At 41.2% G+C, this 17,687-nt stretch overlaps 1 protein-coding gene across 1 annotated transcript in view; it reads right to left on the bottom strand.

Annotated features, from left to right (window-relative positions):
• LOC119430737 (cytochrome P450 2J2) overlaps positions 1 to 6,215 on the bottom strand; it is a 14,551-nt gene extending 8,336 nt beyond the window's left edge. The window contains exons 1-4 of the mRNA XM_037698211.1: positions 6,009 to 6,215; positions 701 to 863; positions 467 to 616; positions 194 to 354 (exon numbers count right to left, since the gene is read on the bottom strand). Coding sequence (XP_037554139.1) covers positions 194 to 354; positions 467 to 616; positions 701 to 863; positions 6,009 to 6,209 — 675 coding nt within the window. The 5' untranslated portion in view covers positions 6,210 to 6,215. The remainder of the gene's footprint in view (positions 1 to 193; positions 355 to 466; positions 617 to 700; positions 864 to 6,008) is intronic.
• Positions 6,216 to 17,687: the final 11,472 nt, after the last annotated feature.

Raw genomic sequence — 17,687 nt, 5'->3', positions numbered from 1 at the left:
TATATATATATATATATATATATATATATATATATATATATATATATACATACATACATACATATACAGTACATGTTAACTATATGTATGCAAATAACAATATACATACAAGTGCAAAACACAAAATCTATGTAAGGACTAGTTTAGTCTAATACAGATAAGATATGGTACAATATTTTGAATACAGACTAACCTGCACAGACAAACCTCCTTGTAAGAGGATTATTTCATTGAAGTATTGAAGAATAGTCTTGTACTTCTCGTCTTTGTAATCAAATCGACTCCCAAACACCAAACAACAGATGATGTTGGACACAGCGTTGTTTATAAGTGATTGTGCATTAAAAGGCATACCTGCCAAGTAAAAACCACAGATTAATTAAATTTAATTAAAAAAAATACAAGAAAAGTTAAAGATGCATTGATTGCAGTACTTTTAGGTAAATGTTTAAACAATATTTTATACCTTGCTGTTCAGTAAAAGCCTCTGTGAGGTACTGGCACTCCTGCTGGATGTAAAGTGCCAAGTCTCTCTTGCCCAAGCCAAAGTTTCTAAGCGTGTGAAGTGCAAACCTCCTCTGAGTCTTCCATGGATAACCATTAGACATCACAAGACCTTGTGTGGGGGGAATTAAGGCAAATACTGATATACTAACAACAATGAAAAGTAACTTTTCAAACAAAACAAAAGAATGAATACCTTTGTTCTTAAAAATTTCTGAAAACAGTGGAATGGCAGGACGATCAATGAAGTCCTCTCCTTGTTCGACCAGGGCCTCTTTCACATTTTTGTAGCCATTTATGATCACAGCTCTTTCACCAAAGAGATGAAGACTGAAAATGTCTCCATATTTCTCTGAAAACTGAACACAGACACCAGATTAGTAAAGAACAGAAAATAACTTTCTTCTGCAAATTCCTTAAATTACCTACAGCTGCCACAAATGTCACCATAAATTTCAGAGGAATATAACTTGTACAAAAATGTATGTTCTTACATTACACACACACTAAATTGTGCCAATAATAATTGCCTGTATTATAAAGTCCATGACTAACTTTAAAATGCTTTTGTACTGGCTTCACATAAGGCAATTTTGTGATCAGAGAAGTGAAAAATAGAAGTTTAAAAATCCCCATCTATGTTTTTGTTTGTTTGTTTACACTTGTAGTGTTTAGAGCTTAAAATAAACCCTAGTTATTTCACTTTCTCTACTTTTTAAGAACTTACTCAAATATATCAGATTTTTGCACTGTTTGTAAATATTTTTGAAGGTGCCTTCAGTGGCTTGCAGTTTATCAGATTCAGAATATTTTAAATTTATTATTGGTTTATAGTTATTTTAAGCATAAATCTAGATCACTGTCAAGTTTAAAATCTCAAAATGCTATGACAAAGGAGCATGAAGTTCTCTCAGGGCATACATTAACAAAAAGAAAAATTACACAAACCTTTCCAGCTGTAATTGGTGAACGCCCTAAGGAATCAAGTGAAAGGCTTAAACTAAAGAAAGTCAGGAAAGCCACATCAATGTTGACTATCAACTTGCAAACCCAAATTTGCACAGAACAGAATATGCTCCTTCAATACAACTACCTGTGGATTTTTCACAACCCTCACATCCAATATCTACACAGCATAATGCAGCAACATAACTACATTGCAGAAGCCCTTCTTCAGCAACAGCATTTAATGTCTTTACCAGCTACATTACACTATTTGATGGAAATCTTCTGGAATTTAAAATGTAAATCAGAGTGTTTGAACATACACAGAAGACAGAACTAATAAAACTGATAGCTTATACTTTTTGGAACAGTTCACCTGAGGGCAGGCAAGGGAAATTTTACATACCTGTCAAAACATGAATCATAAACATGGATATGCACTGGCAAAAAAAAATAAACTATTGCGTGAACACTTTGCAAAACTCTTTGTTTTTAAGCTGTTGTAACTTAATGAGATTAATTGATGGCATGAATAAAATGGACACACCAACTACAGTGAGAATGACAATGTTTAAACTACAATTTAACCTATGAGACAAATGGAGGATTGCTCCACATGAAGTATCTGAAAAACAAATGCTGAGCAATGTTTGATGATTTAGTTGCTTTCACACTTGCTGGACTGGAGGTGGCTGGTTTAAATGCTGAGTGTTACTAGCACTTACCAGACATGTTCACTAAAGAAAAAAACGCCTGTCATCTAACAGCCTTATAAAATCAGAAATCCTGGAATGATGGCCGTAGTTGTCAGGCATCTAAATTCCTTATATAAAATCAAACTCAAAGAAACAAAGAAAGCCAGCTTTGGACTTTCTCAAAAATGGGTAAAATCTTTTTAACCACTGCACCAGTGATTCACAGGGAATCACTTCCACATATCGACAAGGCTCTCAAGACAAAAAACCTGATTCTCTCTCCCAAAAGTTTGAAGAATCAGAAATGCCAGAGTCCCCCTCAAACATACTGCTGTCTACTTGTATTCATCACATAGGAAATTGAGAACATCCTTTACAGAACTCAGAACAGTGAACCAACCAATTCAGGCACCGATTCTCCTAACGTACCAGCAGCTGCTAGATCTCGGGCGTTGCAGTGACCACATAACTCAAGGTTTTTCTGCCATCCAGGGGTCAACCACACCCTAAATTTTATCCAGAAAACATTCTGGTGGCCTACTTTGATACCGAATCTAAAGGAATATTTCTCAGCCTGCCCTACATGCACCCAGAACAGAAGCCTCTGACCAACTTCAGTCTCTGCCCATTTCTAATCCATCCTTGGTCTGGCATATCCTTGAACTTTTTCACCAGTTCAGCCCACCCCGATGGTAACTATATTATTCCTAAAATCCCCTAAACACTCTTCTCCATGTTAACGAGCTCTCCGTTCCATCCATTCAGCATCACGAACAACAACAACAGGAGGTTCTGGCAGGAGACCCAGGCCACCCTTCTATTTATTGCTGAGGGAAAAAAGAAGTTTGCCGATGTGTTGTCTTAGAAGAAAAAGGTTGTGTACTAATACGTACCTTACCTGTCTGCAGATTCCTTTGTATTCTAATGCCTCCCTGGGCAGTGTCCTGGTCTTGCAGTTGTCAACTTAAAACATTGTCTCAAACATGAATTTGATTCCATATCCTCCTTGAGTGGACCCAGCTCCAGGATATCCCTTCTGGTGCACACAGGAGAAGTTTGCTTGGCTTTAATCCCATTCCTATCTGTCCAGCCTTCCCACTCTTATCTGCCATTCATACTCACCTCACCTGGACCTCTAAAACCATCCTTTCCTTCCCTTTCCTTGGAACCTGAAAACACAACAATTAAGAGCAGTAACAACAGACATTGTTGTTGAAAGTTTTCTGAACTAATTATTGGCTCATTCCCCTGACAGAATCAGTTAACCCCTGCTCCTGTTATTGTTTCCACAGATGATCACTCTTTTTTCTTCCTATATCATCCATTCATCCAAACATTATGTTCCACTTGTTCCAGAGTCGGATTGTGGGGACAGCTTGAGCAGGGAAGTCTACACATCTCTTTCCACAGCCATCTCTTTAGTTCATCTGGGAGGATTCCAATGCATTCCCAGGCCAGCCGAGTCTCTCCAGTGTGTCCTGGGTTTTCCCTGGGTCTCATCCCAGTCATATATGCCCAAAAAACTTCCCTAGGGAGGTGTTTAGGGGACATCCTTGCCAAATGCCAGAACCACTATATCTGATTCTGCTTGATATAGAGATGCAGAGACTCTACTCCAAGTCTCTTCTGGTTAACTGAACTTCTCCCCCTATCATTAAGAGAGTCCAGCTACGCTATAGAGAAAACATATTTTGACCACCTGTATTTGCAATCCCATTCTTTTGGTCATTATCCAAAGTTTCATAGGTGAGGGTACGAATGTAGACTGACCAGTAAACAGAGAGCTTTGCCTTGCAGCTCAGTTCTTTCTTCATCACAACAGACCAGCTCAGTGTCCGCAGTACTGTAGAAGCTACAATAATCCATCTGTTGATCTCACATTCTATATTTCCCTCACTCATGAACAAAACTCTGAGATGTGCGAACTCTTTCTCTTGAGGCAGCACCTCCCTCCCAACCTGGAGAGGGCAATCCACCCTTTTCCAACTGAGGCTGAGACCATGATCTAAGATTTATAGATGCTGATCCTCATCCAGGCCACTTTACACTTGGCTGCAAACCACTCCAGAGAGAGCTTGAGATCAGGGCATAATGACACCAATAGGACCACATTATCTGCAAATAGCAGGGATGAAATCCTGAGTCCCCAAACAATACTTCCTCCAACACCTGGCTACACAAAGAAACACTATACTGAAACGGACTAATTTGTCCATAAAAGTTACATGAATAAATATGTAAAAATAAATGAAACTGTAAATGTCCCCGTTTTTCATTTCATCTTGATAAAATGTTGTCGTTTTTGGGTTCCGAGCTGGAAATGTCCCCAGATTTCACTTCAGAAATCTGGTCACCTTACCTGAGTGTCCTAAACATGTGGCCACAGATCAGATGACATGACTACAAAGTCAATATTTACTTATAATACTTAGAGTGTCCTGGTGCCATGTGCACTTTTGGACACCCCCGTGTTCAAACATGGTGTTTGTCATGGACAAACCATAGCACATAAGTCCACTCAGAACTGTTGTTTAATACGTAGACGCAAACAACATTTATATCCCATCTCCCTGCCTTAAGGTGTAGGAAAGCTGCCCTCTCATCTACTGGGGAAAACTCCAACAAACAGGCACTAAACCAGACTATAAGTAGACCCACAACAGCCTAGCAGCTCCAGAGCGGAACAAGGTCCAGCCACTTTCAAGGACATTGTTTTCAGAGTCTATGCCATTTATCAAGAGGAGCCCAACTATATCTAGTCTATACAAGAGCAGCTCTGGTAAGCCAGGGTCAGACTGACTATGCTCCTGCCTTAGGCTACTACCCACTACCAGTATGCAACCGACTCGTATGGTCCCTCCTGCAGGTGATAGGCCCACACTAAGGTGGACTCATGTAGCTCATTTGGGCTGAGCCCAATCAGCCCCATAGTGAGTTTCCAGTGGTGTGGATCACCAAGCACTCATACAGGCCTGGCTTTCGGGTAGGGCCTCCAGGTGATTCATTTAACCTTTATTTATGCAGGTTGCATATCAGATCCTTCTTGTCATCTGTCTATCTGAATGCTCTTAATCATTCCTTGTCTGGCCTGTCAGCCAGGACCAATCTGCCTTGGGATATAGCGCCTAGGATCATTCAGGCCTACAACCTCCTCCACTACAATAAAGTGACAATTCATGGCCATGATTCATTCCAATACCTTTCTAATTAAATCCTCTTTCATAATACTTACATGTATTCCGTTTGTGGTTTTTTGGGTCTTATTACTATGAAATCTGTAAAACTTTAAGCAGTTTTTATGACAAGAATATTATACTGCAATTTTAATAAATTATGGTATCAAATGCCATCAAAATAAATTTAGAATTTTGTATAAAGAGGCATTACACAAAACACAAACCCATTATTACGGACCAGTAAGTTATATAACATAATATAAGTTTTATAACCGGTATAATTATCTACTTTTTCCCTGCTGTTGCAATTTTACAACCTTATATATATATATATTCCCTACACGACGCTCTTTTATTTTTCTCTCTATTTATATATATATATATAGGAAAACAATAAATATCTTTGCTTTGACCTATGTAAACTGTGTACAGTGTTTATTGCAGTAACAGATGTAAGTCCAGTCGATGTCCCTTTATATAATGCCTTCTGTTATCTTTGTCAAATTGCCTGAACCACAGCTCTTTTTGATATCATGTCAGAATTTACAATATTAACCTTATAGTTAATTATCTGAATTTATATTCAAAAAACAAATTACGAGAAGGAAAAAAAAATCGATAAAACTAATACAAGTGGATTATAACAGATATAATTGTGAGACTTGTTGGGATTTAAGTACTCCTGTACCTCTACTAACTGCAGGTGGAGTCTGGAAGGCTTGATGCGATGAAGATCTCCAATAAAAGGAAGAGACTGAGGTCCTGGAGGAAAGTTTTTTGGTTTTCTGTTCTTCAAAATGTTGTTGATCAGCAGAAAGATACATACAAATATTAAAATACTTCGAGCATCTAAAAACTCCAAGCCCAGAATAGTGTATACTGCCTCCATGTTCTGGTTTAGCAACACTGCTACAGTTTCAGCTCTGCCATGTGACTTATCGCATAATGAGGTGCAATGTGCACCTGGCTTTGAAAAAAACCACACTTGTGCGCATGCACATTGTCTCCGTGTTCTGTGTTCAAAGATCAATGTTATTTGTGCAAAATGTCAAATAAAAGTTGACTGTTACTGTTTAACATGTCAGTAAATACTAAATTAATGATTGAAAGTTTAAAACTGATAACAAAAAATGGCAATAAAGATGATTAAAATCCAGACCCCAAACTCCCAAAGTCTTCCTTCTTAATTTTTATTTTTTATGCACCTAACATTTAAACAACTGATTATGATACTCTACACGCATGTGTTTTTAGGTTAATACCAAAAGCACTCTCAAAAAGGATTCAAGGATTCAAGTTTCTTTATGTGTCATACACATCACATGTGGTACATGTGGTGGAAGGAAATTGTGTACACAGGGTCCTAGTTACATCCAATAAAAGTATTAAAATGTAAAAGAAAAACAGTAATAAGATCTAAGATATGAACTAAGAAAAACATCAACTAAATAATACACTAAGCACTAATAGTATAAAAACATTACATCGAACAGCAGCACGAACATGAGTCTGTGTGATGAGCATGAACGAACACAGCAACATGAAACAGATCAGCAGCAACATGATGTGATTTTTCACAGTGATTATTCTGGTTAGAGATTCATGAGTCTAACAGCCTCAGGGTAGAAGCTGTTCCTCAGTCTAGTGATTCTACACTTAATGCTCCTTAACCTCCTTCTTGAGGGGAGCGGGGCAAAAAGTGTGTGTGCTGGGTGAGTGGGGTCCTTCATGATGCAGGTGGCCCTCTTCCTGCATCTAGAGGTGTAAATGTCTGTGATGGTGGGGAGACTGACTCCAAACAGACTTCTGTGTAGCCTTCACCACTCTCTGCAAAGCTTTTCTTTCTGCAGCTGTGCAGCCTCCATGCCACACGTTGATGTTGGAGCACAGGATGCTCTCCACTGCACACCTGTAGAAGGAGGTGAGGACTGAGCTTCCCAGACCAGCTCGTCTCAGCCGCTTGAGGAAGTAGAGTCTCTGATGAGCTTTCTTGATCAGGCTGGTGGTGTTGTTGCTCCAGCTGAGGTTGTCATTCAGGTGTACACCCAAGTACTTGTAGCTGGAGACCACTTCCACCGCAGATCCTCCAATGTTCGAGGGGGTTGGGGGGTGTCATAGGTGTGTTTGTTTCTTCTGAAATCCACAACCATCTCCTTCATCTTCTTCACATATATGTGAAGGTTATTGCACCAGCTCTCCAGGTTTTCTACCTCCTAGTTGTAGCTGGACTCATCGTTGTTTGTGATGCATCCCACCACCACTGTATCATCTGCAAACTTTACAATGTGACAGCCTGGATGGATAGGTGCACAATCATATGTGAGCATAGTGAACAGGAGGGGACTCAACACACAGCCCTGAGGAGAGCCAGTGCTGAGGGTTATGGTGGAGGAGGAGAAGTTGTGGATCCTCACAGACTGTGGTCTGTTTGTTAAGAAGTCTAGGTCCCAGTAGCAAATGGAGGGGCTTAGTCCTAGTGTGAGTAGTTTGTCCATCAGTGTTTGGAGGATAATAATATTGATGAATGATTGATTGATTAATGAAGCTCTTACTGTTTTGAAAAAAGAGGAGGGTTTGCACCAGATTCATAAACTTGGGCTAATTAAGAATGAATTTAGGACCTCAGAAAAACAAAGAATGGTTATGATGTTTTGTGAGTATTGTGGAAAGGTGAAACAATTATCCTGCGTGTTGCAGATAGTCCTTTGAGCAAATAGAGTTGAATTCTAACAGGATTGATGGGTTTATGTGAATGCAACATTATAAACCCTTTGTTTTAAAGTGTTGCTGCAAAATTATTATGATGTAAAATGTCCAGTTGAAACAGAAGTATGATCAGTTCCTCAGTGGGTTTGCAGATGCGCTGCAGTAAATCATCCTATTGAAAGCCTCAACATTTATTCAGATGGTTTTGTTATTTAATGCAGATTTTATTTTTAAAAAAGTAGGAGACGAGTGTCTGCTTTGTTTAAAACAGAACCTGCTTCTTGTGTCCTTTACACAGTATACTGTAAGCAGACAGCTGAAACACTGCCAACTCTGGCCTTGTTTTTCTTTTCAAAAGTCCCAAGAGTCCATTCACATTTTCATTAACATTCCAGAGCTTTTTTTTCTAGCTGTGTGTGTTTTTTTTTCTAGCTGTGCACTCTTCTCCCTGTTAGTTGCAAACTCTGCGGCGCTGCCTGCCAGCTGGACACAACTCGAGTGTTACTTCTTTGATGGCCCTTTTGTAAAACTTTTTCATCATGATTTTTCAAGGCCTTTTTGATCAAATTGACTTCACTAGTTGGCTTCTGTTGACATTTCTGCTGCTGGTTTCTATTGATATGGTGAAAAACTGGAGGCCTCGCAACTTCCCCCCTGGACCCTGGGGTGTGCCTTTTCTAGGCAACGTCTTCACTGCAGTTGATTTTAAATCTATGGAGAAGGTGAGGTGAAAAAGGAAAGTGGTTAATGTGTGTAACATCTACTGTAAATCATTATAATTATGAATAAGACTCATCAGTTTCATAAAATCTAATTGTTTTAGTTTATTATGGTTTTGTTTTTCTTAGAATACTTACATCTCTATCAAATATTTCCTCCCATAAGATCAAACTTTTCCCTCCCAAATGCAGCTTGCAAAGGAGTACGGCCCTGTGTTTAGCCTGAGGAAAGGAAGCACAAGATTTGTATTTATTTCAGGGTACAAGATGGTCAAAGAGGCCCTCGTTAATCAGCTGGACAGCTTTGTCGACCGACCTATTGTTCCTCTTTTCCATGTAATCTTCAAGGGCCTTGGTGAGTGAGTGAACATGCAAGCATGAACTCTGTGACTGCTTTAAGTCTTTTCTCAGTTGAAGAAAATATTTGTTTTTATTTAGTGATGAGGGATCATCCCAGAATATGTTCAGTTTGAAATCTGCACAAGGATGTCCTTCATCCTAAACCAGCACAGCAGATATTAGAGAGACAATAGAAGACCTGTAATTTATTCAGAATATTCATGCAAGGATATTTACATAAAATGTTCTTTTAAAACTTGAATTTACATTCTCGCAGGTATCGCTTTGAGCAATGGTTACTTATGGAAGAAGCAGAGGAAGTTTGCCAGCAGTCATCTGCGTTATTTTGGAGAGGGCCAGAAGAGTCTAGAAAAATACATTGAAGTGGAGTGCAACTTTCTTTGTGAGGCCTTTGAAGAGGAACAAGGCAAGTAAATGGTTCTTGAAGCTATTAAATTTTTTTATTTGTCTCATTAAATTCACTGATTAAATTTAGTTCCCAAAATTTCTAGGAAGACCATTCAACCCCCACTACATGATGAAAAATGCAGTGGGTAACATCATCTGCTCTGTGGTCTTTGGGCATCGATTTGAATACTCTGATCCAAGTTTTCGCAAAGTTCTGGAGTTGGACAATGAAGCCATTGTGCTCTCTGGCTCTCTTCAGACTCAGGTAATTTTTTTGTGGTGTTTTTATGGATAAAAATAGTCAATTTTGTTTGTCTCCAACTAACCTGAGCTTTGATCCCATCAAACAGCTGTATGATGTCTTTCCTGGGTTAATGACGTACCTGCCAGGACCCCACCAGGCAGTCCACTTTAACTATAGGGAGATCCTCTCCTTTTTAATGAAGGAAATAGAGAAACACCAGGAGGAGTGGAACCCGGATGATCCTCGAGATTTTATTGATGTATACCTGGCAGAGATGAAAAAGGTAATTCAAGACATTTCATTTATAAAAACTGGTCTTGGTTAAATTAGATAGCCAGTTGATACACTGGACAATAATCCAGATGTGCATTTGATTTGAGCTTATTCATGGCTGCTGATGCAATAAACCAGGTTGAACAAGGGTTTTTGTCATAAGTTGTAAAAAATATCTACATCAATTTGTTAAAACAAAAACACAAAATATGTCATAATTGTAATTTGTCATCAAAGTTTAAAAAAGCAAAACCCTATATAAAGGAAAAAAAAAAAAACATTTTCTAAAAGCTAAATGCAGGAAAATGCCAGTGGGAGTTTTCCTTCTCTGTTTTCATTGTTCAGGTTTACTAAGATGAAAACAATTGACGTGTCAGGGAATGGGGAAACAAGAACTGAGTGCCTGTTAAAAGTGCATGAAGGCCCAGCGTTCAGCCTGTTATTAGCTCAACTAAATGTTTTAAAGGACAAGGAGTTTGCTAGGCTTCCCTGACATGATCAGTTTATTTTCACCTGTTCAAAATGTGTCACATATTCTGAAACACAAAAGCAGATGAATAAATTTGCAATAGAATAATTGCATTAAATAAATGGCACAGATAATGATCAAAATTATTCATAATTCTAAAGACTTCACACTGAGAAAAAAAACTTCATATCATGAATAGTGTGCTATTTTTTCCTAAAGCGTAAAAGAACATTCAGTCACTTAATCTAAATCTATCTGAATCTAATTAGTTGTCCATGAATGATACATGTGCAAAATAACCAAGATGGCCGCGCTCAGAGCAGTTGCAGCTTCACAGGCTCCCGGTACCATCCCAGTTTTTAGAAGTTTTGATATTGACTCTGTGCCTGACTCCGCGCGATTTATGCGTGTGAACTATAGCCGAACCGAACTGATGAGAATAGGAGCGGATTTGCCACGAAATATAGCAGAAATCAGCAACAAACTCAAAGCTAAGCTCGGCAGAATGCAGATCTTAAAGTCATCTACCTGGAAGCTGCAGCAGAGGCGTTCCAGCGGGCAGAAGAGGAAGTGCTGCTCCCGGCTTAAGAGGAGAGGATGCCGGGCGGGGGTTATGGTGAGGCTACGAGCTAACGCTAAAGCCGGTAAACTCCCCATGCCATCTCTCTTTCTGTCGAATGTCCGCTCGTTGGACAACAAGATGGATTTACTTCGTCTGAGAGCGGGCGCCTCAGAAGAGATGAAGAAGTGTGCAGTGCTTTGCCTCACGGAAATGTGGATTACAAGCGAAACGCTGGATACAGTCTTCCAGCTGGATGACAGACTTTTTTTTCGAGCGGACCGCTGCAGCGAGCTAACGGGGAAATCACAGGGAAGTGGAGTGTGCATTTACGTGAGTAAAAGTTGGTGCACCAACTGTACTGTTGTAAATGGCTCATGCTCGAAGGCTTTGGAGCAAATAACAGTGAAATGCCGGCCACATTATCTACCCCGAGAGTTCACAGTGACTTTTATCACAGTTGTTTACAATCCTCCGGACGCTAATGCTAATGAATCACTGCAGGAGCTTCATGATATCATCAGCTCGCTGCAAAACAAACACCCCGAGGCTCTTTACGTGGGAGCCGGAGACTTTAACCACGTGAATCTAAAGGACTGTCTCCCAAGCTTTAATCAGCATGTGACGATTCCGACACGTGGAGACAAGACGCTGGACCGTGTTTACACGAACGTAAAAGATGCATACAAAGCCGAACCTCGCCCCCACCTAGGACTGTCAGACCACATCTCAATCTTCCTGGCTCCTGCTTACATGCCCCCGCTGAGACGCTCCAGACCGGTACAAAAGAAAGTTAAATGCTGGATCCAGGACAGTGGCCCCATACTGAGAGATTGTTTTGACCGAACAGACTGGCAGGTTTTCAGAGAAGCTGCTGAAAATGGAGGATCGCTTGATCTTGACCAATACACATCCTCAGTTCTGGGTTACATTAGTACATGTACTGACACCGTCTCCACTATCAGAAATGTTAAAAGCTACCCAAACAGAAAACCTTGGCTGAATGCAGAGGTGCGTACCCTGCTGGAAGCCAGGAACACTGCCTTCAGGTCTGGAAACTCAGAGGAGCTGAGTAGGACAAGAAAAGAGCTGGTTGCTGGTATTAAGAGGGCCAAGGGCACATATGTACAGAAGATCGAGGGTCAATTCATCTCACAAGACCCTCGGAGTATGTGGAGGGGCATTAAGTGCATAACAGATTATAAAGGAAGGAGTGAACAATGCCCCAAAGACCCATCTCTGCCTGATGCCCTCAACAAATTCTATGCACGCTTTGAAGACCCGAACAGACCACCCAGCACCAGACTCACCTCACCACCGGATGAAGAGCATCTCAGCGTGACCTCAGCAGAAGTAAGGAGTACCTTGAAGAGGATTAATCTGCACAAGGCAACTGGTCCAGACAACATCCCTGGAAAAGTGTTGAAGGAATGTGCTGATCAGCTCTGTGAGGTGCTGGCAGACATCTTTAACACCTCACTTACCCTGGAGACAGTTCCCACCTGCCTGAAGACTGCCACCATCATCCCAGTCCCAAAAAGCTCTACAGTGACTGGTCTGAATGACTATCGGCCAGTGGCCCTCACCCCGATAGTCGCTAAATGCTTTGAAAAACTGGTCATGACTCGCATCAAAACAACCATCAACATCAACGAGGACCCTCATCAGTACGCATACCGTGAGAACCGATCAACAGAGGATGCAATCTCCTCTGTGGTCCACACTGCGCTCAACCACCTGGAGCAGAAAAACTCTTACGTCCGTATGCTCTTTGTGGACTTCACATCCGCCTTCAACACCATGATCCCCCAAACCCTGATGGACAAACTATCCACACTAGGACTAAGCCCCTCCATCTGCAACTGGGTACTAGACTTTTTAACAAACAGACCACAGTTAGTGAGGATCCACAACCTCTCCTCCTCCACCATAACCCTCAGCACTGGCTCTCCTCAGGGATGTGTGTTGAGCCCCCTTCTGTTTACTCTGCTCACATATGATTGTGCAGCTACCCATCCAGGCTGTCACATTGTAAAGTTTGCAGATGATACAGCGGTGGTGGGATGCATCACAAACAATGATGAGTCCAGCTACAGGCAAGAGGTGGAACACCTGGAGAGCTGGTACAAAGAGAATAACCTTCACATCAATGTGAAGAAGACAAAGGAGATGATTGTGGACTTCAGAAGGAACAAAAACATCTACACCCCCCTGAACATAAGAGGATCTGCGGTGGAAGTGGTCTCCAGCTACAAGTACTTGGGTGTACACATGAATGACAACCTCAGCTGGAGCAACAACACCACCAACCTGATCAAGAAAGCTCATCAGAGACTCTACTTCCTCAGACGGCTGAGGCGAGCTGGTCTGGGAAGCTCAGTCCTCACCTCCTTCTACAGGTGTGCAGTGGAGAGCATCCTGTGCTCGAGCATCAATGTGTGGCATGGAGGCTGCACAGCTGCAGAAAGAAAAGCTTTGCAGAGAGTGGTGAAGGCTGCACAGAAATCTGTCGGAATCAGCCTCCCCACCATCACAGACATCTACACCTCTAGATGCAGGAAGAGGGCCACCTGCATCATGAAGGACCCCACTCACCCAGCACACACACTTTTTGCCCCACTCCCCTCAGGAAGGAGGTTAAGGAGCATTAAGTCTAGAACCACTAGACTGAGGAACAGCTTCTACCCTGAGGCTGTTAGACTCATGACTCTCTAACTAGAATAATCACTGTGAAAAACCATATCATGTTGCTGCTGATCTGTTTCATGTTGCTGCTGATCTGTTTCAATGTTGATGTGTTCATGCGTGCACATCTGCTCACAGACTCATGTTCATGTTTGTGCTGATGTTCAATGTTTTATGTTATGAGTGCTTAGTGTATATTTAGTTGATGTTTTTCTTAGTTCATATCTTAGATGTTATTATTGTTTTTCTTATACATTTTATTGTTGGATGTAACTGGGACCTTGTGTACATAATTTCGCTCCACCACATGTACCACATGAGGTGCGAATGACAATAAAGAAACTCTGACTCTGACTCTGACTAACCAGGACTTATTCAGGTTATAATGAATTTTAAATAGAATAAACTTGAACTGTCACTAAAATGTGATTTTAGGTCAGATGTAAAAAAGAAGGTCTTCTTCATGCTACAGTAGCAAAATGCTAAAAGTAGTTGTTTGAACATGGATAAGATTAGGATCTTCAGATCATCAGTCATACATACATCCATCTTCTACTGCTTATCTGTAATTGGGTCGTGGAGGCAACAGGTCCAGGAGAGAAACCCAGACATTCTTCTCTTCAGCGACACTTTCCAGTTCGTTCTGGGGGACCCCAAGGCATTCACAGACCACAGAAGACCACAATCATGCCACAGTTTTCTCGGTCTTCCCCAAGGCCTCCTACCAGTGGGACGTACCTGGAAAACCCCGGCTGTGGCTGAGTAGTTAGAGCAGTCGTCCTCCAATGCAAGAGTTGGGGGTTCAAATCCACCAGCAGTCACATGCTGAAGTGTCCCTGGGCAAGACACTGAACCCCTCATAGCCTCTGTTGTGTGTCCCATCAGTGTATGAATGTGATCTAAAGCACTAATTAGTCTCTTTACAATGATTTGTTCAATTAGCTTTGTAGAGCTCTTGTAGAGTGCTGTATGAATGGGTAAATGATGACACAGATTGTTGTAAAGAGCTTTGAGTATCTTGAAATAAGATAGAAAGGTGCTGTATAAGTACAGTCCATTTAAAAGGAGGCATCCATGAGGAATCCTAACCAGATGCTTGAACCACCTCAACTGACTTCTTTCAACGTGGAGAAGCAGTGGCTCTACTCCGAGCTTCCCCCGGATGACGGAGCTCCTCATCCCATCTCTAAGGCTGATCCCGGCCACCCTGTGAAATAAGCCCATTTCGGCCGCTTGTATCCGGGATCTCCTTCTTTTGATTATGATCCCAACCTCATGACCATAGGTAAGGGTTGGAACGTAGACAGACCAGTAAATCGAGAGCTTTGCTTTTCAACTCAGCTCTCTCTTCACCATGACAAACCGAAGCAATGCTCTCATTACTGCAGACGAGGCCCCAATCCATTAAACCGTCTTGTGCTCCATCCTACCATCACTCATGAACAAGACACCCAGATAATTGAACACTTCCTCCTGAGGCAAACACTCTCCCCCCAAGTCAGCTGGAGTATTTCATTCGTTTCTCGAAGGAATGAGGTTCAGAGGTACAGCACAAATTAAAACAAAGTTAGAGAGGCCAGATGTTAGAAAGGCAGCTGCCAGGGAAGTTAAAGAGGAAGGCCAAAGTGGAGATGTATGCTGCACTTAGAGAGGGCATGGAGGTAGCTGACTGTGGTTTGTCACTAATAACCAATGTTCTCCATTAATGATGGATCTTTAATTATTTTATTTTACTATAGTCTGTTAATATATATATTTATTTTCTTCTTTCGGCTGCTCCCTGCGTTAGGGGTCACCACAGCGAACTAAGTCGCACGAAGACTTGGCAATTATTTTTATGCCGGATGCCCTTCCTGACGCAACCACAGACCACCGATCTACCACAGCCCTCTGTGTGGAGCAGAGAGCTGCTATCTAGGACACCCGAAGGAGCAGATGGTGGGGGTTAAGGGGCTTGCTCAAGGGCCCAGAGTGGGACGAATGAGGGTGGGGGCAGGTGTGGGTACTTCACCTATCCCACCCACATTTTTGATGTTGTCGGTACCGGGGCTTGAACCTGCGATATTCCGACCACAAGCCCACCTTCTCTAACCTCTGCGCCACCACTCCCCCACACTATAGGCTGTTAATATACATAGAGGAAATTCATATTGTACCATTTGCCATTAGCGCCCATGTAGAGCAGGCTGCCATCTAAAGCACCCAGGGAGCAGCTGGGGGTTAAAGGTGCATTCACACCAGCCCTGTTTAGTCCGCTTTAATCGAACTCTAGCTTGTTTTCCTAGAAAGTCCGGTTCATTTGGGGAAGTGTGAACACGCCATCAAACTCAGTCACGGAACAAAAAGGCGAACTCTGGCCCAGGCTAAAACCTAGGTCTCGGTCGGGTAGAAGAGAACTCCAGCGCGTTTCGAGTACAGTGTGAATGTAAACAGACCGGGCCCCACTCCACAAACAGGAAGTGGAGTATAGAGCAGGGTAAACAAACACGAATTTCTATTAGCTCATATGGAGCCATCAGCTGCCTTGTGTGAAAAACAACATTCTCCATGGTCTTCTGTCTCATCTTCTGCTCATGCTGAGTCCATTGTTGAAAAATGACAAAATATAACTCCTAAAACTGCTGTAGTAGTCACGTAGGTACGTGCCACTAGTTGTAGTATGACAATATATGAGATATATATGCATACAATATTCACGAGTTCCTCATCTTTCTGACTGTGTAATGTCGTACATTGAATTTAACAGAAATGTAACGAGAGACGTTTATTTATCTTTGACCCATCAAAATGAATGCGGTCATTTATTTTCAGAATCAAAGTTTAACATCAAACATTTACATTAATTTGGCAAAATATGAAAATAATAACAGACAAGTTTCACAAATAACAAACTTCAATCACTCGGTAGTAATTGAGGACTTTGCTTCAGATATTTCTAAAATATCTGTACTGATTTTATGAGAGAGAGGAGAGTTTTAAGATGAAATGGAGATTTATCTTACAGAGAAATATGTGAGGGAATTAATCTGTTTGACCAGAACGTGCACGCTCCATCAGATATCAGCTTGCCCACGGTACACTTGGTCGAAAATAGAACCATCTACCTGTTGATGATATTATCAGCGTCGGAGCAGGTTCCTTTCTGACTCTTTTCAGCGTCTCCGTGAGGACTACCAAACCCTCAGAGAGTCGTACGTGGTTTTCAAACAGAAATTATAATCCCAAAACGTCTCTGGAACATCTTGAATGCGTTTGCACCCAAGAACTCTGAACTCCTTTCATTCTTCAGAACTTCTCAGACTCTAACAGAATCTTTCAACTCCAGCAACTCTCTAGTTCTTCATCTCCCGAATTCTTTTCCATTCTAACATGAACTGGGAAGTTGCCACATTTTAAATGGGTTGACTTCCGGGTTCACTTGAGAGCTTTCTGATTCGTGGATGGACCAGAAAGAGGTGTGTTTTTGTGACGTAAGATGTTATCTAAGCCAAGGTCAGAGAATGAGATTGTTCAACAACTGACAGAGAGATTATTGCAGAAAAGCAGACTTCATGGAGTCAACTCTTGGTAATCTTCTGAAAAAGTTTAAACATGACATCTTTCTCGGTAAACATTTTAGTTGACCGAAAACCGACCTTTCACATACTTACAAAACTTAGCTCATTTCAGACAGAAAATCAAGAAATGCATATTAACCTGATTTCTTCTTTGAATGAGGAATAAAAATCATTACTTACTGTTTATGTGAAATAAAAATGAGTAGTTCTTTTCAACCTGTAACATTGAGTGAACTAACACCATTTGATTATCAAACATTTGTAAACAGTGATGATCATAGAGAATTGTCTTTTCTGCTTGATTAATTCAAGAAAGAAAGTCATCAGATGGCTCAGACTGTATTCAGATCAATGAAATAACAGTCCCTGTCCATCTGATAGATTTGAGGTCATCAGGGTCAGATCAGG

Source organism: Nematolebias whitei, chromosome 3, assembly GCF_014905685.2.
Source record: "Nematolebias whitei isolate Nwh7 chromosome 3, NemWhi1, whole genome shotgun sequence".
In the NCBI taxonomy this organism is placed as follows: Eukaryota; Metazoa; Chordata; class Actinopteri; order Cyprinodontiformes; family Rivulidae; genus Nematolebias; species Nematolebias whitei.
The sequence above is the reverse complement of the archived record's forward strand: the minus strand, read 5'-3'. Positions and strand labels throughout refer to the sequence as shown.